The sequence below is a fragment of the Leuciscus leuciscus genome, assembly GCF_965113295.1.
Source record: "Leuciscus leuciscus genome assembly, chromosome: 9".
In the NCBI taxonomy this organism is placed as follows: domain Eukaryota; kingdom Metazoa; phylum Chordata; class Actinopteri; order Cypriniformes; family Leuciscidae; genus Leuciscus; species Leuciscus leuciscus.
Window position 1 is genome coordinate 28,375,436 of NC_138733.1, and position 21,957 is coordinate 28,397,392.

At 38.9% G+C, this 21,957-nt stretch overlaps 1 protein-coding gene across 1 annotated transcript; it reads right to left on the reverse strand.

Moving 5' to 3' along the window:
- Nucleotides 1-158: 158 nt before the first annotated feature.
- Nucleotides 159-21,752, reverse strand: fcgbp (Fc gamma binding protein; the record flags this gene model as incomplete). Its single annotated transcript, XM_082179267.1, is given in 23 exon segments — nt 159-230; nt 381-456; nt 1,682-1,968; nt 2,124-2,504; nt 2,982-3,181; nt 4,136-4,697; nt 5,331-5,926; nt 6,680-7,247; nt 8,171-8,769; nt 10,132-10,426; nt 10,428-10,706; nt 11,686-12,014; nt 12,183-12,324; nt 12,441-12,640; nt 13,738-14,320; nt 14,446-14,778; nt 15,133-15,398; nt 15,774-16,344; nt 16,455-16,634; nt 17,038-17,453; nt 17,534-18,098; nt 19,464-19,801; nt 20,393-21,752. Coding segments are annotated over 23 exon segments (9,000 nt in total). The 5' UTR covers nt 21,555-21,752.
- Nucleotides 21,753-21,957: the final 205 nt, after the last annotated feature.

Consider the following 21,957-nt stretch of genomic DNA (forward strand, 5'->3'; position numbering starts at 1 on the left):
CGCCACTTGTTTGTCTCCACCGTCATTATGAGTTATTTTGTGTCAGCTGTGTGATTAATTATCCTCGTTTGTGTTCCTAATTAAGTTGTCTATTCACCTGCACTCCTTGTCCGGTATTGTTCGTCTCTGCACACTATTTCGCATGTTGGCTGTTTGGATTATTCTAATATATGTTGTGTGCTATATTTCTCATCTTCAACTTCACTGAACTTAAGCGTTACACTAACAGCCTAAAGAACAATGACACATCTGATATATTTTAAGTGCAGGCCAACATCACAATTTAACGTTTAAAATTAATAGTTATTAATTTGATATTACACATCAATATCAAATAATTTATTAATCTTTATTAAATGTAAGAAGAAAAAAAACCTCACCCATTCCCTTTCGAGAGCGGTCACTTTCAACATTGCATCAGGTTGATGCTGCGGGAACTCCTCCCCTTCCTGAAACCTTATAGGATAACGGCAGTAAAACAACTGGGCAATTGTCGAGAAGTATGCAAATCGCATGCAAATACTGATGAGCCTTCGGGCAGTATAAAATGCAGGTAGCGACAATTGCAACAGAATCTTCTTCACGCTGCCATCATTGAATACGCAACATAAAAAGGCGCAACGGAATAACTTCTTCACCGCATCCGATACTGCAGCGTCAAGCTGACGCAATGTCTCACTCCCATCTCTCAGGGAACCGAGGTTACGATAGTAAATGGACACAGTTTCTGTAGCTATCAACTTGTGGACAGACAGCTGAGAGAAGCATCCAAGCGCTGCACAAGGTTTTACTTTCACTTTTGAACAGCATCAATTCTGATGGTTATGTAATCGAAGCAAAACTTGCTCTGGGGTTATTCAGTCAAGATTTTTTATGATTTTTTATGCGTCTCAGATTTAATGTGTAGAAAGTGTTCTGCAATGATCCGTACACACATTGTCAGCACATACTGTATCAGAGTGAAATTCAGAATCATTCAGTATTGCATTGTAGAGTAGTGACGAACACTTCATCTGAAGAAAAAATCATGTTGATTGTGCAAAGTAACTTTTTATTTTCTCAGAATTACTACTCTGAAAACATTTGCTCATTAATATTGAATAAGCTATGTGATATACCTGGCTGAAAGACATATTAGCTCAAATTAATTATGATATGTTTGATGCAGACTGGGTGTTTAGAAAGGTGTGGGGGGAAAAAGACGTTCAAGTAAGGAATTGTTGGTTGCTGCCTCTACCGGGGCTTTCTGTACATATCTTTTTAATCAAGATGAAAATAAATCTGAAAAACAATCACAATTTTGGAGGTTTTTATTTCAGACGTTTATTTTAATGTGCATAATCTTAAATCATGTGCAGAAATACGATTAGACTAAAAACATAGAGTAAAATCATTCAGTTTACACCAAAGCATAATTCTAAAACCCCAATTTGCAATTAAATACAATTTACAATTTCTCTATTAGAAATCTCTGTGGTAACAAAATCTTGCCTAGGTTTGTTACACATCACTGTAATAAAAGCATAAGAGGAGTAATAGGTTAGCCATTGACATTACATTTGAAGAATGTGATGTGTTTGTTTTACAATGTCCATAGATGAAGGCAGCACAATTACATGGCTTTAGGTGACAAAACTAGCATATTTTGTTATTGTCAAAAAATTATACGTAAAGTACTTACCATGTAAAGAAGTCTTCAGCCTGCCAGGATGATACAACCAGAGACATCATAGTGGAGTTTCTCCTATCAGAAGTTCTCATATCATCTGCAGTGTCTCCATTAAAGTTGCCACAAGCGCCACAAACTTTGTCTGTCAGGTCTCTGTTTACGGATAACACAACCCCTCCAGTGACAGAGTAAGTCAGTCTCATGGTAGACATCTTCTCAATGACCACAGCCTCATTTCTGTACGAGACTGACACTCCCTCTTCAGGCATAAAGGGATATGAGACCTTCTTTCCATTCACCTGTTTCAATAAGAGAAATATTTTCTCAGTTTCTCTGTCACCAGCACTTTTTATTTCTTTGAATCAAATATTCTTTGAATCAAATATAGACTATGGTTAATGTACCACAAAAAATAATGCTATATTTATAATCTTTAAAAACATATTCCACTGACCCAGCTGTGCCGACGATTGTTGACTGTGATGATCATGTCCTGGAAGAAGACGTGGACCATTGTCACTTTACCAGGATCATTCCTGGCACATGCAAGTGCATCTAACACCACACGGAACCAGTCATGAGACTCTTGATCACATAAGAAAGCCATTTGAAAGGCTCCTAGCCGGCCGACCGCCCCCTTTACACCATCAAATGACTGCAACTGGTCATCTGCATCAAATACACAGTGGCCTTGATCAGGGTAACAATCCCGTTTGCCACCCTGAACATCACAGATGTCTCCTCTGGCACAGGCTTGTTTCACACACTCCAGCACCCCAGCGGAATGACACACACACTTCATGTCGCAGGTGTCAGTCACTGAGACTTCGCCAACCTGAGGACAGAGCAGAGAAAAGCTTACCCATAGTTCCCTGCCCCATCACATTTATTATTGAAATGCAATATATAAGTGTGTGTGTGTGTGTGTGTGTGTGTGTGTGTGTGTGTGTGTGTGTGTGTGTGTGTGTGTGTGTGTGTGTGTGTGTGTGTGTGTGTGTGTGTGTGTTAAAAAAAAACATTTTATTATGTCAGTTTAATATAAACAGACAACTTCAAGTAGGATAGTATAGGTAGGATGATGATATCATTATTCTGCAGAAATTGCACGTCAGCTTGAACAATGTTTCGAGTTAATCAAAAGACACTGAACAATGGATTTATTTAAATATTTCTAAAAAGACATTAAAATGGCTGGCAGTTAATTTGGAGAATCATAGAATATGTGACAAAGGTTTGTAAAAAAGTGGATAAGCAGCTCTTATCAGACACAGAAACAATCATTGATGGATTTAAGAAAAGCAATAAATCCCACCTTTAGGTATTTGCCATTATGGACACATCCACAGTCTCCCACGGACACACACTTATCACCATCTGAGAGCAAACCTTCATCGCACTGACAGCCTTCCATGCAGATATTTGGGCAGCTGTAGGACCCACTAAGACTGGCACAGGTGTTGGCACAGTTATTAGAGCACTGTACATAGTGACTGTTAGCTGGACAATCAGCCGCTTAAAGAAAGAAAATGCACAAATATATATTAATAAAATGCATTATATAATTTATATACAGTATATATATATATAGTCTGTCACATGATTCTTCAGAAATCCTTTTAATATGCAAATTTGATGCACAAGAAACATTGCTTATTATTATCAATGTTGAAAACAGTTTAATATTATATAATATTTTTGTGGCAATATCATTTTTTTTCAGGATTCTTAGATGAATAGAAAGTTCAAAAGAACAGCATTTAATTGAAATATAAATCATTTGTAGCATTATAAATCTCTTTACTGTCAATGTGAATTTCTTTTTCTCTTCTAAAACCTTTGAAAGATAGTTTATTTACATTATTTATATAGCTATATGCAGTGTTGGGGTAATGCATTTCAAGTAATTCAAGTTACGTAGTCAGATTGCTTTTTTCAAACAACGATTAAAGTAACATTACTTTTAAATTTACGACAAAATATCTTTTAAAAATTTACTTTTTCAAATAAGTAATGCAAGTTATTTTGTTTCCCCATGTATTGACTGGCAGGCAGTAAGTGCAGAGGCACATTGTGGCACTGTGTAAACATGATGATTATTGTAGATTTAGACTAAATGCAAGCATTATTTATTAATTTCACTTGCACAAAAACAGATTCAGTATTCCTCAAAATGAACAAAAACAGTCAAATGCAAACTCAGAATATTACGCAAACCTGCAAAAATTAAATATGTCAGAAAACGGTCAGGAATTGTAACACAAAAGTAATGTAATGCATTACTTTCCATAAAAAGTAACTAAGTAACGCAATTAGATACTTTTTAAGGGAGTAACGCAATTTTGCAACACATTACTTTTAAAAGTAACTTTCCCAACACTGGTTATATGTATATATAACAAATTGAATTTGATACAAAGCTTAAATAAAGTGGTAAAAAGAAAAACAGCTTTAGCTTTACAAACTTACAGCAGAATGAACTATTTCTCCATGGCATGATTGGTATCCCTGCTTGTTGGCAGATAATGGCATAAGCCTGAAGATTTTGACATAGCATGGCTCTGTCTCCATCCATAATACACATGTCAAATACACAGTTAATCACATGGTTCTGAGGATTCACCCAAGCATGACATGCACTGAAGGGACCAGCGGCAGTTGCCATAAGGCCACAGGCATCTTCTCTGCGGTATTTCTCGGCTTCGGTCTGATTGCACTGCTTCGGGGAATCTACATCTCCACACTGAACACCAGTTGCTGGCAATGCCCACGCCTGTCCGAACGTATCGACACTGGAGCTTTGGGCCCCATTGGGCAACAAGAAGTCATCGGCTGGGTTGCCATTGTAGTTGCCACAAAGGCCACACATGCTGCCTTGATAGTTTGAGGGTACATGGACTTCTGCATGATAACCGGCGTCATACTGAACTCTCAAGCCGAAATCAGTTTGCACTACGACTGTGAAACCAACCTGGTTAATGGTGACTTGATGGCCAAGTGATGTAGGCAGGTTCACAAACTCGTCATTTACCTGTCAAAGAGAACCAACAGCAAACATGAATTCACCTTAATTTTTAATAAGTAGCACATATTATGTATTTTATTTTCTATTATTAGTTTCTTTCATATTGGTTACTTATTAATAATTTATTCATATTTTATCTTTTTTTTTTTTTTTTTTTTACATATCTGCATATACTGTACATTACTGTTTAAAAGTTTGAGACTGGTAAGATTGCCTCTTGCTTATTTCATCAAAAATATATTTAAAACTGTAATATTGTGGAATATTATTACAATTTAAAATAACTGTTCTATTTTAATATATTGTAAATGTAATTTATTCCTGTGATGGCAAAGATGTACCACATGATCCTTCATAAATCATTCTGATATGCTGATTTGCTGCTCAAGAATAATTTCTTCTTATTGTCAATGTTGAAAATGGTTGTGCTGCTTTATATTTTATTTGTGGAAACTGTGATACATTTAAAAAAAAATATATATATATATATATTTTTATTTTTTATTTATTTTTTTGATTAATAGAAAGTTCAAAAGAACAGCATTTATTTGAAACCGAAATCTTTTAAAACATCAGTATAATGGATACTTGCTGAATAAAAGTAATTTCTTACTGAGGCCAAACTAGATGAACACTTACGATGACTCTCCAGCGTTCACCTCGTCTGATGCTGATTGTCAAGTTGTAGACATTCACAGTCAAGTTCTTGATGACAGAAACTCCTATGTTTCCAATCTGCTCATTCTTGGTGTCCACAGAAAAATCCACCAGCCGCCCTCTGTTCCGATCACATACCTTAGCGAGTGTATAAGCGCATGTGCCTTGAAAGTCAAACCTCTTACCATCGAAAGAAAAATAGTGAGGGTCACCAGTGGCGACACATCTTCCGTAACTGACAGGATGGCATCCTAATACTCCATTCATCACCCTGCAAGCTTCCCCTGGGCCACAACTTGATGTCTGGCAGGAAACGGTTCCATTTTCCCCACACGTGCACAGCTCCAAGCACTGCTCATGGACGTAAAACATTTGGTGTTTCTTGTAATAACGTCCCTGATAGAAGCAGCCACATTCTGCTTGTGGCACACAGGTTTGGCCGCTCAAGATGTATCCATGATCACACTGGCAGGCCTCAGCACAGGGTCCGCTGCAGTTGAGCTCAGAGAGATTAACGCAGGTCTCGGGACAGCCTGGGGCACAGGGGTTGTAGTGGCTGTTGGGTGGGCAGGACGGAGCTGTGAGAGACAGATTGGAGACATTGTTCGTTTTTATTTCAGCCAGTTTTTGTATTTTGATCAGTGTTGTAATTGTTAACATTAGAGCATGGTCAGGGATTTAATTCTGCATCAATCAAAACAAATTGGCCAGTCTGGCCAATCCATACCTGTCAACATTTGGTTTTCAAAATCCGGGAGATTTGTGCGGGGACCGTTTGACGCGACGGACGGGGGGGTTAACGCTTTTGGGTTAAACTTTCCGCGACTGCGCAACTGGGTTATAGGTTGCCAGGTTGAGGTGACAAACGGGTTGAAATTGTATATGGTGCATGGATTGTGTGAATATAATGCATTTAATACAAGATCTGTCAACTGGTCAACATTAGACAAACATATTGGTCCAATTATTCATAAAGGAGTTTGGACCATGCAAATTACGGGAGTTTCCTGGGAGAAATAACAAACCGGGAGGGGTCCGGGAGATAGGGCTAAAAAACGTGAGAAACCCGGGAAAAACGGGAGTGTTGACAGGTATGGGCCAATCAGAGCAGAGTAGGCTCTCGGAAATGAAGGGGTTTAAAGAGACTGAATCTTCAAACAAACTGTGATGTCCAATGTATATTATGAGAAAAAAAAGAGTTTTTTGACCTTTGATGCATGTAAACCTATTGTTGGAGACCTCCAAAACAAATTTAAAACATTTAATTATTATTATTAACCTTTAAAATAGCATAAATAGGGGCACTTATAGAAAATCTGTCAATTACTTACGACAGAAAATTGCTTTTCTCCACGGGTGAATTGTGACACTTTGACTCTGACATGCAGAAGCATAGACTGCCACCGCGTCACATAACACAGCCTGATGTCCTTCGAAGTTGCAGGTGTCGAATATGCAATCCTCTAGATAAGATCCAGGATCAATCTGGGCGTGACATTCTCTGAAAGGTCCTGTCTGGTTTGTGATGATCTCACAATAGCGTCGGGCGATCTCCCTCTGGGTCGCAGGACAGGTTGAGCATCCAGTGCCAAGGCAACCATCTGATGAACATTCAGGTGTTGCGGCAACCTGCCAGCTCTGTCCCAGACTACTGGCATTGAGTGCCATCATACCATTGCGCATTGCAAGGTCATCCTGAACAACACCGTTGAAGTTCCCACAAAGGCCGCACACTGCACCGCTGTAATTGTTAGGCAAAGTGACCTTCGCCACACTGGACCAGTCAAAGGTCACCTGGAGACCAAAGTCTGTCTTCAACACAGCAGTGTTCCCACATATATAATAAAATACAAACACACCTCGCATCGAAAAGGGAAGTTCTGCTAACTGGCCATCTACCTAAAGAGAGAATAAAACACATTTGGTTACCATCACAAAAGTGATTTATTGTTAATTTTTGAATTGTTAAAACTGTTTAATAGTGTGTAGACCAGAGAACCAATTCCAGTTCCATTTCAAACAGATCCATTAATGATTATTATGTATTTTTGAAGCAAAAAAAAAAAAGAGCAAATTAATTGGATTAAATAAATCATTAATAAATCAGTAAAACAAATCTTTGTTGTTTATACAGACATTTTAATGACTTTTCACATTGGAGAAATCCAATAATTGGCCTTTTATATATATATAAAAAATATATATTATATATATATATATATATATATATATATATATATATATATATGGTATCATATTTCATAATTTGTATAAAATACTACTCACAAAACTCATCTTTGTCTAATTTTAGCTTGAACTGCAATATAACGCAGTGCTATATAACTACAGTCAACAAGCTCAGAAGAGTCGTTTAGGGATTGTATGGTCTACACTGAATGTTTTTGATTGACTAATTCTGAATCAAAGTTTGCATTGCGTTGCGCTGTATGGATTTGATAGACTGAAATGAACCAGATCAGAGTCCTTTATTTGTGAAACGCACTACACTTGGGGATTTGACTATACTGGTTGTTCTGTTTAGATTTGATTCACTAAAAGAACTAACTCAGTGTCATTTGTTTTGCAATGAGACTTCACTAGTCTGTTCACTAGTGATTTAATTCATTAGTGCAAAAAAAACAAAACAATAATTAACCGTTTTGAAAAAAAAATTAAAATTTCAGCAAAAAATGATAAAATGCTCAGAATGCAAGTGAGTGAATCATTAATAGAACCAGTTTTTTTTAATGCAACTAATTCTAAACAAGAACGGTTCTCAACCCCACTAGTGTATAAGGTGTGCAAGTTTATTGTGTACTCACTAGTATTCGAGACGGATGTTCTCTGGTCATTGTGATGGTGAATCCATTCACAGACACATTGACAGTTTTAGTGAAGCTCACTGCTCTGCTCCAACGATGTTCATTCTGAATGGTCACATTAAAAGGAACAAGACCATCTTTATCAATGCACAGGGCTGCCAACTGATACACACACGTGCCCTGGAAGTCAAAACGGAGTCCGTCGAATGTGTGGTAATGTGGGTCTCCTGACGCTACACATACAGCAGAGCTCATTGGCTGACAGCTGCGTCTTCCATTAACCACTGAGCAGCTCTCACCAGAGGCGCAGGAAGATTCACGACACACCACGACTCTCAAGTTACGGTCACACTCGCACAGCCGATGACATTGATCATCAGCCCAGAACGTTTGACCTTGTTGGTAGTAGGCGCCTTCGAAAGAACAGCCACACTGATTGGTGGGCACACAAGCGCCAGCACTGAGGACAAGACCGCTGTCACAAACACAAGCTTCCACACAGGTGTCAGTGCAATAACGCTGCTGATCTGGGTACGGACACGTTACTGGACACGGAGAAGCACAGGCCTCATAATGACTGTTCGGCGGGCAGCTCATAGCTGTTGAAGAACAAGAAGAGGTTCATGGTTAAAGTTAAGTAACCCTCTATGCACACCTTGACAACAGAATCACCATTGGAATGCACTTTTTTTTTTGGTTTAAAGACTGATTTGAAAGCATAACAACTAAACTTTTAACAAAACAAAAGTAAATCAATCATTTTATTTTTATTTTGTAAGATCTTATGGGCTTTTAGTGATGTTTAACACATTATTGGTAATTCAGTATGTCTGTTAAAAAAATAACAGTAATACCAATTCTGTCATGACAACTCTCGGGAGATTGGTATGGTAATAGAGATTGGCATGGTAATGGATATGGCAATGTTAATGTATTTGGTCTTTTCGGAATAGATCTGCAACGCTGCTGCAGAGCCAGTACAGAGACTTGCTACTGCCAATACATTCACAGACATTGCTGTGAGCATGTAAGACATGCTGCTGCACAGGTAACATACATGATTTAACCCTGTAACAGATCTATACAGGTGGAGCTGGGGAAGGTGGAGGGTTTCTGAAAGCGCGCTGCATACTGCTACCAGCAACACCCTGGTATTTGTTTAAATGTTGAGCTGCAGCTGATTGGACGCTGATGCAACAGCAACCAATCAGCTGTGCCATGTAGATAATGTGATCAGCCTGCGCCATCTAGAGTTTCATACCAGAACTAGGTAATTAAATATTACTACCACAGATTGTACTGGTATAATACTACTACTAATAATCATATAACACACTCTAATGTTTGCTCGGCTCATGAATATTAATTATACTGTGTTTGCTTGAACTGATTTGCTGAAATTAAAACATGTACAGTAATAGGTGAGCACTAGCCAATCAGATTGCTGCTTGATTTCAAACACTCATCAAAGTGTTCAAGTGTAGGCGAGTGAAACTCTGTGCTAAACTTATTCTTACCTTTTAATTCCGTCACAGTAGAGTGAAATCTAAAAATGTATTAGTCAGTGACTAACGGATAGACATTTAGTCCCCTAGTGTGAGATTTACTTGCACTGTAGAGGGTTGTTAAAGTCGGCATAAAACGGAAGTTGTGATAGTAGATCTTTTCTTCCCTATTGTCCCGTATATCTGAGTAGAATGGCTTCTTAAACAACTAGGGAGGTCTTTATTTTTGTCCTTTGGAAATTAATTGGATTGTTGTTCATTCGCCGATAAACACGTCATCAGAAAAGTTGTTACAAGAAGATGGAAATTAATTCAAATAAAAAATAATGATGTGCATGGATATATCATTTACAATAAGCACTGTGATATTCCATTGAAAAATTTGAATTGTCCATTTTGATTTCATGGTGACTAAGTATACAAACGTGTGCCTTATGAGTGCTTAGGCAAACTTACAGCAATGGAATTTCTCTCTCCAATCTGTAATAACGACGCCCTCTTGACGACACCGAGCGACGTAGGTCTCCAGAGCCTGACAGAGAATTCCTCGGTCTCCGTTACTGAAGCACAGGTCAAACACACAGCTTTGCTGGAAGGCCTGTGGGTTCACTTTAGCATGACATGCACTAAAGACACTCAGACCTGTAGAAGTAAGGACACCACAGAAAGCGTCTGTTTCATACAGGGCACGTATGTCAGGAGAGCAAACAGGGCAGCCAGTCTCACAGCCATCATGACATGCAGATGTGACATTGTCTTCTGCTCTCTGCTCTTGCCCACTGGTACACACTTGGCAGAAGGTTTCCAGCAGGGTTTCTCAGCTCATCTCCAGCATTCCCATTGAAATTTCCACACAGGCCACACACAACTCCATAGTAACTACTAGGCAGCTGCAGGTCAACCCTTGAGTTCCAGTCGTATGAGACGCGCAGACCAAAATCAGTTTCCAAAAGCGCAGCATTGCCACTCTCTCGCACCCTCACACGGCCATCATGAAGATAAAGCGGAAGATTAAACACCAAACCGTCCACCTGACAGAAGAAATCAGAATCATTAAGAGATTATGATTTTTAATTACTGTTTTATTACTTTTAATATTGTTTTATTACTGCCTTTCTGTTTCTTAAGTTGTTGTTCTGTGTTTTGGTTGGCTAAAGAAAAATTTCCACCCAGGTTGACAAAAAATATCTATTCTATTCTATTCTATTCTATTCTATTCTATTCTATTCTATTCTATTCTATTCTTTTATATTCTAATGTAAAATAAGTTTTTAATATGTTTAAAAAAATTATGATTCCTGACTATTATTATTTTTGTGGGAAAGTATTCTTAAAATATAAACAAGACAGTTATGTTCCACACAGAAAAAAAATATTAATATCAATATATTTGACAAATACAAGTATTATGAGCATAGTTGCAATGAAAAATAATTTCCAAATGATAAAAATATTTTGTTTAAACTTCCACATTTCAATAGAAATTACTTTATAAATTCTCTTTTTAAAATATGCACAAAGTAGCTTAATATTCTTGGAAAAATAAAAATCTAAAATATATTTTAATACATTTAAACATATTCAAAAAATCTTTTACATTTCAAAAATATTAAATACAATTTTCTCACGGTTTCCATTATTTATTTATTACGTGGTTTGGATATAGTTGACAGTCAATGGGGGTTTTGGGTTCTGTTTAACAGGATCATAGAAGTGATAAACCATTTTATTTTTGTATTCAGTTAATATTATATTAAAATTAATATACTAACATTTAAATATAAAAAGTATGTTATCAATAAAAATGTATACTAAAATAAAAGATTATTTTTGTCAATGCTGAAATGAATAATTGATGTTGTTTTTTGGTTCATCTTCATTTATCTAAAAAAAGGCACTGCTATAAAGTCAAACAGGCTGAGTAGATCTGTTCATATCATGAATTTAAAATCATTCTTGGACAGATGACAGTGAGTTTGTATCTTTAAAATATGTGAAGTGACTCATTACCATGATCAGTCCCTTCTGATGGTTCACCACGGTAAGAGTGTTGCCATATACAATAACCTCCACCTCCCGCACATAAGACACATCAGGGTTGCCACGGTTTTCATTGCTCTGTGTCACAGAGAAGGGCTCCAGTCCGCTCAGATTCCCACAGGTCTTAGACAAGAGGTATCTGCAGGTGCCCTGGAAGTCATATTCATATCCATCAAAGGTGTGGAAGTGTGGATCGCCCCACGCCCAGCAGGTGCTGTTGTACAGAGGCACACACATGGCCTTGCCACGTTCAAATCGGCAGGTCTCTTTCTCTCGACAGTGGACGTCTTGACATGGATCTGTAGGCAGAAACAGCGAGAAGAAACACAAAAAATCTGCTATTTAATAATACACTACAGATGCTGTTTGTCTGCATTTTTCCTCTAAGTTCCTCACAAAACCAAAAAATAACATATTTGACTGATTCCTTACACAAAGAAAATGAATAAAAGGACATTTATCTTGACCTGGGTGATAACAGGCCCACACTCCCGCTCTCAGTAAACACTGTGTGTCATTAGGACAGTTGACTCTCTCACAGGAAAGTCCCTTCCCTGGATCACATTGACACTTCTGCTCACACTGGTTCAGGTAAACCACCTCCCCAGCCTGAAAAAACAAACTCGGTCATATGCAGGACAAGAAAGAGAATGAAATCCAGATAGGCACTTACAGCTAATATGTGCACATATCCAACATCACTACGTTTAACTAATAGTAATCACCTTAAATGTGCGTCCGAGCTCATAGCAGCCGCATTGCTGGTGTTCAACACACTGTTGGCCATCAAAAAGATAACCATTGTCACAAGCGCAGCCCTCTGTGCAGGTTTGAGGACACTGGATTATTGTAGTGATCCCAGGACAGGCAGCAGAGCAGACGTCTACACACAGCTCATAATGACTGCGAGCTGGACACGTCATTGCTGGAAGTTAATGATTAAGAATGAAATTACATGATTGGATGAGAAAATAAATGATGATAAAACAGCAAAGACACTGGTGTAAATTTCACAATTCACAAGTCCACAATATGCCAAGATCTATTGATTAGCAGGGTCCCAGACATGACATGACAAGTAATTATAATATATTTATAAATGAGTAAATAAAAATGGGAAATTTTATATTTTAAATTTTTTTCTGGGAATATTTTGGCCATATTTTATATTAAATATTAAAATATAAAAGTATATTTATTAAAATATTTTTACACATTTTAAAGGCACACCATGCAGTTTCCGTTTTTGTCAAACAGCGACCCCTAGAGTCGCTGTTGAGTACTTGTATTTAACGTTACTGTCGTAAATAACACTCACGCAGAGCTGTCTCTGCACTCTTACGACCGCGCTTTCTTCGTCGACTCTGACATGATTCACGTCTGAAATGCGTGCTAGTGTCTTCCATAGAGGCTGCTTCATATGTTGTTGATGTATGTGACGTTGTGCCGTAAACCAAGTCATGATTCTGGCGAGATTTGGCGTGGCGCCACCTCTCAAACTTGCATTGCTGGTTTGCTATCGAGATGATTCGCTCAACCAGGAGTTTGTTTACCATCGAAATGACTTCGAAGCTGTTATATTAAGGTACAAATCTTGCATAGTTGCCTTTAAAATTGCATTTCAGCAAGAATGTTGTGACTGCATATCTAGCCCCAGATTTATTTTAATTATTCAATTTAAGGAAGTCTTTTCACCAAGGCTTCATTTATTTGATCAAACATACAGTAAAAACATTCAAATTGTGAAACATTATTAAAATTAAAAATAACTGCCAACTCTCTTCATAAATTTTTACATGTAATTTATTGAATGTGAATTTAGTGTGTCTTTGCTGAAGAAAAGTAATTCTTACTGAGCTTTCCGACCTCATATTTTGAATGGTAATATATATATAATAAAATATTTTGGTAAAAAAAAAGTTATTTTTAGATGTATGGGACATAATCCCTTTGTTTTGATGTGATATTTGATTAATTATAAAATTAGAAATCATAAAAAAAATTCCAGAAGAACAATCTTACGGCAGAAAGAGTCTGTCCTCCATTTTTGGATAACGACTCTGGCTGCACGGCAACTAAAAGCGTATCTCGCCACACTGTCGCAAACCACCTTGCTGTTTCCGCCAGACGCGCACGTATCAAAGACACAGTCGTTCAGATAAGCTGAAGGGTTCAGCACAGCATGACAGGCGGCAAACGGTCCGTTGGGGTCAACCAGAACTCCACAGTAGGGATGCTTCTCATAGATGGCTTTCAGTCTGGGATCACAGTCCACACATGTGCCGCTTTCACATCCGTCCCCACACACCGCTCCAGGGACGTCCACTTTCCAGGCTCTCCCGAATACATTCACGTCCTGTGTAATATTGCCATCTGGGAGGCGGAAGTCATTGGAAGGGACTCTGTCAAAGTTACCGCAGAGCCCACAGGTTTTTCCACGGTAGTTGCCAGGGACGGTAACAGTAACTTTGTAAACCCGGTCATAGGTCACCTGGAGGCCAAAGCCGGTCTCGATGATGTAGTTACTACCGTCAAAATAGACCTTGACCAAGGAGCCATTTAAACTGTTTGAACTGTATGGCACATCAGTCAAAACCCCATTGACCTGTGGGAATAGTGTTGTATTAGAGTCATACTACATTGACAGAAATTCAACAAAAGTTTCACATGTTTAAGAACCTTAAATTCACATATCACCAGGCATTATGGGAGCGACAAACCACCACTTACCAAGATCCGGGGCTCGTTTTGTCTTACGACGAGGGTGCTGCCATAGACGGTTAAGGCCACTAGCTTGGTAACAGCGACTATGCTATTGGGCCACCATCTCTCATTCTCCACCTGGACGGAGAAAGGGGTCAGGCTGGTCTGTTCCAGGCCACAGGATTGGGACAGGACGTAGGTACAGGTGCCCTGGAAATCAAAGCGCTTCCCATCAAAGGACACATAGTGTGGGTCTCCAACAGCTTCACAAATGGCCTTCCCGATTGGCTGGCATCTGCGAACGCCATCCATCAACTCGCACTTCTCATAGGGGCTACAAGATAACTTATTACAGACCACCTGTGGAAACAAACACAGGGCATTCATGTCTTTTGTATTGTGCAAGATTTGTGAGATGGCTTTAAATAGATGAACTGAAATGCGTAGATGCAAATCAGCAGGTTCAGCCTGTATATAGCATTATAGCATTAAATATTAAAATACTCTTTATAAACTAGGGAGGATGACTGAACTCTTATTATATTAAAAGATCAAGGAAAAATATGATTTCTCATTAGGCTATATGACTCCTCTAAACCCTTTCTCAAAGATAACAAGCCCTTTATAACTTTACAAATCAAATCAAACCCAATCACAATTACAATGTCAAAACTGTAGAATATTCCCTAACATCACTTTGGCGAGTCCACTTACCTGGCCATTCGCTGTACATGTGCACACCTCCTCACAGTTATTGCCAGGATAGAACTGTTGGTAAAGCAAATAGTAGCGTTTGCCATAGAGACAGCCACACTGAGAGAGGAGGACGCAGTGGTCGCCACTCCTGACGAAACCCTGGTCACACACACAGCCCTCCGTACAGCTGCTACGACAGCCAGTGGGAGGAGCCAAACTATGACATGTGACTTCACAGCCAGAACCACAGAGCTCATAGTGGCTGTGAACAGGACACTGAACACCTGACAAAGAGACAGACAAGTGACTGGTAAATATATATTTTTAAATGGTTCATTACAATAGTATAGTATAATAGCATAGTAACATTTCAATGAAAACTCTATAAGGTCTGTGGCAATCACTTTGAACAACCCTCAGACTAGATTACATGTCAGATTTGATTATTAACTTAATACCCTTCTGTTGAATGTATTAAAACACCCTTTTATCCTTAACACATTTGTTTTTGAGCTCTGCTTTATTTTTGTTGGCCTTTGTTAAAATGAATGGAACTGGTACAGTAGTGACTTACAAAAACTCTTGTGTATGAACACAATATTACACTGTATATGGTTTCTCAGAAAGATCTAGATACAATCTGCCAGTGTTTGTCTCACCACAGAATTTAGCAGTTCTCCAGGGGCTGATGGTTTTTCCCATCAGCTGACAAGCAGATACATATGCCGTTATGGACTGGCACAGTATATCTCTCCTTCCATTATACAAACAGACATCGTAAACACAATCCTCAAAAAATGGTTCAGGGTTCAGCTCGGTTTGACAGTCCCTGAAAGGCCCCTGTGGGTCACGCAGCAGCCCACAGAAATCAGACGTTTTATAGAGACTCTTTTTGGCCGGGTCACAATTTTGACAACTGTCTGTGCATCCATGGACACAGTCTGGGATCTCGGCTACAAGCCAGCTGGCACCAAACTCCACTGGTCCTGAGGAAGGTAATGTTGTTCCTCTGACGGTCAGATCATCTTCTGGATTTCCATTGTAGTTCCCACAGAGGCCACAGACGGCACCCATGTAGATGCTGGGGACGGTGACGGTGGCAAAGCTGTTCCAATCAAACGTGACTCTGAGACCAAAAGAGGTTTGAACGACAGCAGACCAGCCACTTTTGAAAACTGAAACCTGACCTTCAATAAGACTGAAAGGGAGGTTCAACAGCTCACCATTGACCTAAAAGAGAAATCCAATTTTGCTTAAATTTCTCATTAAATGACAACATCAAGCTATTTGGAAAGATCAGATTGTTTGCATGAGGTTTAATGCATGTAACAAGAACTTACGGTAACAAAACTGCTGTATTCTCTATCAATAACAATGCTGATATTGTATACTTTGATCTCCAGTAACTTAGTGAACGTCACCGCTCTGCTTCCCCGAAACTCATTTTGCACCAGCACATCAAATGACACCAGTCCAGGATCTGAGACACAAACTCCAACCAACTGATATATACAGTTTCCCTGAAAGGAGAATATAATAATTCTAGCATTTTAAACAAAGGGTACTCATCCAAACATATGGACATTTTGATCTAACACTACATGCTAAGTTTTTTTATGTTGTCTTTCCAGGACACTTTGAGTATGCAGGAAATATTCAGGCAGAAGAAAATATTTTTTTGTAGTTAATGTGGGAGAAAAAAACAACTATATTTCACCAAGTGCAACATGTTGCTGCATCAACGTCTTTGTTAATCCTGGAACAACATTCAAATCAACCAATCAGATTTGAAGGACAAGTTTAGAGTTTATGTCAAGTTTAGGTTTACAACCAGGATTAGATGCTTCTACATCAGTGTTATTCATTTCCCTCTGATTTTAGTGAGAAGCTATGGGTAGGGATAGGATTAGGACTGAATAGTACCTGGAAGTCGAAGTACTTCTTGTCAAAGGTATAGTAGAGGGGGTCGCCCCCTGCCATACAGGTGCTTTGGGAGACAGGATAACAGTCCCTAATGCCATTCACCAGCTGGCAGTGCTGTCCAGCCCCACAGCCTCCATCTTGGCATTCTAGTCGCCCACCTTCTGTGGAGCAACGGCAAAGCCGCTGGCAAGCATCATCCGCCCAGAAAGCCTCCCCAGCGGGAACGTAGCGTCCATTGTAGGAACAGCCACATTGGGCAGAGTGTACACATTTTGATCCACTCAGAACAAAACCAGGATCACAAGCGCATGTTTCGACACAGGGCAAAGTGCAGTTCAAATGAGCCCTGAGGCCACAGGTCAAAGGACAAGCGCTACCACAAAATTCATAATGACTGTTTTCAGGGCATCTGTAAGCTGAAGACACATTCGGAAATAAAAAATCACAATTTTGCTGAACAATGTCATGTCAAGATGCTTATCATACTATTACTCACAACAATTGGCTGCTTCTCTCCAGTTGGTTAGTTGTATCCCAAAATGTTGACATACACTCGAATAGACCTCCAAGACATTACATAAGTAGTTTCTGTGGCGATCTGCCAAACAGACGTCATACAAGCAGTTCTGAATGTAAATAGCAGGATTGATAACAGAATGACACTGACTGAATGGCCCCTTCATTAAGAGTCCACAGTAGTTTTCACCCTCCCATTGTTTAAGTGCTTGAGCATCACATTCATGGCCGCTATTGTCATCTCTACAGCCCTCATCCCATGTTAAGTTGTGAACTTTCCAACTCTGGCCAAACGCTGTTGCGTTGGGAGCCTGGGTGTTTGAAGGCATTGTGAAATCATCATTGGGATCACCATTAAAGTTGCCACAGAGGCCACAGACTTTGTTCATGAAGGCAGTGGGCATGGAGACCACGAGATAGTGATTATAGTCATACTGCACATTCAGCCCAAAAGAAAAAAGGATGGTGATGAAGCTGCCGGACAGGAACATGGATACTCCAACATCATCAAGAATGACAGGAAGGCTCCACACACTGTGGTCAATCTGTACAAATAAAAACATATTATTGTATATTTAACTGCAAAAAATTATCAGTCAGTATTTTTTGTCTTGTTTTACAATAAACAAGCTCTAGATTGTAAGCATTTTCTCTTAAAATATGTTTTAGGCTTTTATCAGTATTTAAAGTCACCATGAAATCAAAATGTACTTATTTTTTATATAATATTTCAGTGTTTAAAGGGATACTTTACCGTTTTTTCATATTAAACTATGTTATTCCCTTAACTAAGACGAGTTGATACATACCTCTCTCGTCTCAGTGCGTGCACTAAATCCCTCTGTCTTGCGGCGAAACTTTGTTAGCCCAGTTCATTTAATATGGGCCAAGCAGAGAAGCTACCAAACACCTCCACGTTTTCCCTATTTAAATACAGTTACTCGCGAAGTGTAACTCGACCTAGGACGGTGACACAAAACAAAACGTTGCGCTTTTCTAAGCGTGTAAAATGGATAACTATTTTGTATGGCGGAATACCATAGCAAGTGCTTGTAAGCACTTCGACTTGGCGCAGTAATATCTTCACTAGAGGGAGCGGGGGCCGGTGAGAGGATTTTTCCACGAGTGAAGATATTACTGCGCCAAGTCGAAGTGCTTACAAGCACTTGCTATGGTATTCCGCCATACAAAATAGTTATCCATTTTACACGCTTAGAAAAGCGCAACGTTTTGTTTTGTGTCAACGTTCTAGGTCGAGTTACACTTCGCGAGTAACTGTATTTAAATAGGGAAAACGTGGAGGTGTTTGGTAGCTTCTCTGCTTGGCCCATATTAAATGAACTGGGCTTACAAAGTTTCGCCGCAAGACAGAGGGATTTAGTGCATGCACTGAGACGAGAGAGGTATGTATCAACTCGTCTTAATTAAGGGAATAACATAGTTTAATATGAAAAAACGGTAAAGTATCCCTTTAAGCGACAATGTTTAAGTGTGTTTAAGTGTGCTAACAGCAACGATATGACAGTCCAATAAAACAAGTCCCACCCTATTTTTTTTCTGGTTTGAAAAACCATTGCACATGGATATAATCTATTATTATAACATTATTATATTTTATAATAATAATATATTTTTTTCTGATTTTAAGCATAAGCCTCACTATTTTTTTTAAAGATTTATGCTTAAACCCTTAAGCTCTTATGCAATTTTGCTTACTGAGTAAACTGATCATTATAAGGATGTTTAGACACGTTTATAAAAATAAGACAAAATACTGATAATTTTTTAAAATAAATGGCTTACTACTTATGAGGTCTAAGCTTTTATTCTCACAGGAGACAATACTGTCAATACTGCAGTTGCAGTTTTAGTACTAAAACCATGCAATAAAAAAAAAGAAAAAAGTTTACCCTGACTTTCCCGGGATCGGAACCTTCAACGCTGATGGTGATACCGCCGATATTCACAATTACAAGTGCCACATAGGAGACTCTCATGTCGCCGCGGTTTTCATTTTTAGCCAAGACTTCGAAAGCTGGAAGGCTGTCATTTTTCTGACAGTTCCTGGTGACAACATAAGTGCAAGTGCCCATAAAGTCAAAATAACGCTGGTCAAATGTGCTGTAGTGAGGGTCGCCCATAGCCCAACACATTCCAACTGGTTTCTTCACACAGGTGGGGAAGGAACCCATCATCTGGCACTCTTCATCCTGACTACAGCCAAAGCTGAAGCAAGAGCGAGGCACAACTACAACAAATGGAGAAAATAGAAGATACACATGATGCTGAAGTGGCAAAGTTTGGCAATTAAGAGATTACTATGGTAACAAAGTAATTAAGACAGATGTGTTAGCTAATAAAAATGCATTGTTGGACTATACAAGGGACATAATTTACTTAAAGGAATAGTTTACACACACACACACACACAAAAAAAAAAAAAAAAAAAAAATCTGTCATCATTTACTCACCCTTATTTTTGTCCAAACCTGTATGAGTTTCTTTCTTCTACTGAACACAAAAGAAAATATTTTGAAGAATGTTGGTAATTAAACAGTTGACGGTAGCCATTGATTTCCATAGTTTTTTTTTGTTTTTTTTACTACTATGGAAGTCAATGGCTATCGTCAACTGTCTGGTTACCCATATTCTTCAAAATATCTTCTTTTGTGCTCAACAGAAAAAAGAAACTCATACAGGTTTGGAAAAACATAAGGTAAATGGTGACAGAAATTTCATTTTTGGGTGAACTATCCCTTTAAGACTGGCTATACTGCATTAACAACAAACGTAAAAGCTTTTTTAAACAAAAGGAGGAATGTGTTTAATTGTGACATACCTGGATCAATGCATGGGGCTGGAGCTCCATATCCATTCACCTGCTCGATTCCCACACTATAAACCCCAAAAGAAGCACTTGCATGGGTTACTTTGTGCCCACCTGCCTCAGGTTGATAAACTAGCTCAGTCCAGGAGTACTGGCTGTTTTTGATGACCCTCCACTGACTTTTTCCAGGTAAAGGCAAGCTATCAAAAAGAATCCCTGCTTGTTCATTTGTAGGCACAATCAACAGGGCTCGGTTGTCAAAGCCAGCTATCCCATCAAGTGTGTACGAAGAACCGAAATGGTTGTTGGGCAGAATATTTACAAGAAACGGGTCGTATATCACATTATAGGATGTTCGCACCCCATTAAACAGAAAAAACACCTGGATTCCGTTGTCAGCAATGATGTTAAGACCATCTGGAAACTGGATTTTGTATTCTATGATCATACCACGCTGAAGTACATCATTTAATATAGTACGGCCAGATTGAACGGTTACATTCGTTGACTGCGATGCCTGGACATAGACGCTGTCAAACTGGCTCTGGATGCTGAAAGGAGGCACCAGGAATTGAGTTCCCCATCTTTGCACCGGCAGGAGTTGCTCATAAACGTGATTGCACTTAGAAAAGCGCCACGTGCACATGTGGCCCGAGTACACGGCGATGGGAAGTTGCGAGGACACGCGGGTTCCTGTCAAGTCTCCTTGGCTTTGAATTTGTGCATTTTCGAAAGGGTCCATCACCAAAACTAGTTTACTGCCGACTCCATACAAGCGGCCTTCGAACCGGACCGCCGCTCGAAGGAACACTTCCACCGTGTTCTGCTCTTTACCGTTGACAAGTACAAACTCCTTCAGCATGGATGGAGGAGAATTAGTAGGGGTGAACACAAAATATTCAGTGCCCCATTCGCTCATAGGGTAGACCAGGGACGTATCTGCCGTGTATTGTTTTGAGTTTAGTGAGGAAACCGTTATGTCATCGGTTGCCTGAATGAGGGCAGTATTGCGGGACCTCTTGGTGCCAGACAGCTCGACTTCTTTGGGGAGGGTCACAGTGATGCCCTGACCTGCAGTCAGTTGCATCTCCTGGGTGAAACGAAGACCAGGTACGTTGACCTTCACCAGGCAATTAGAATTCACAGAGGTGATATAAAGCTGAAAGAGCGGCATATCAAAAGGGGGCACATAATTTTGCATAAACGCGGTGGCAAATTCTTGTCCTGCAGATCGAGCCTGGCAGCCATCTTTAAGAGGTCAAGAGAGAAAGACTGAGATAATTAATTCCACATAAAAAAAAATCGTTGTAACCAGATGTTTAGAAGACAACGGTATTAAATAAGTGCATTTAACAAAACTTTCAAAAAGTTTCAAAAAATTGTTATAATAATATATAATCAAATATTATTTTTTTTATTATTCATTAAAACATTTTAATTAATTCATAAAACATGAAATGTGTTTACATAACAGATATTATCATATGAAAAATGTAAAATGTAATAAAAAAATTATCCAAAGAAAAGATAGAGCCTTACCCCAAAACAGAAATATCACAAAACAAACCAGTAAACGT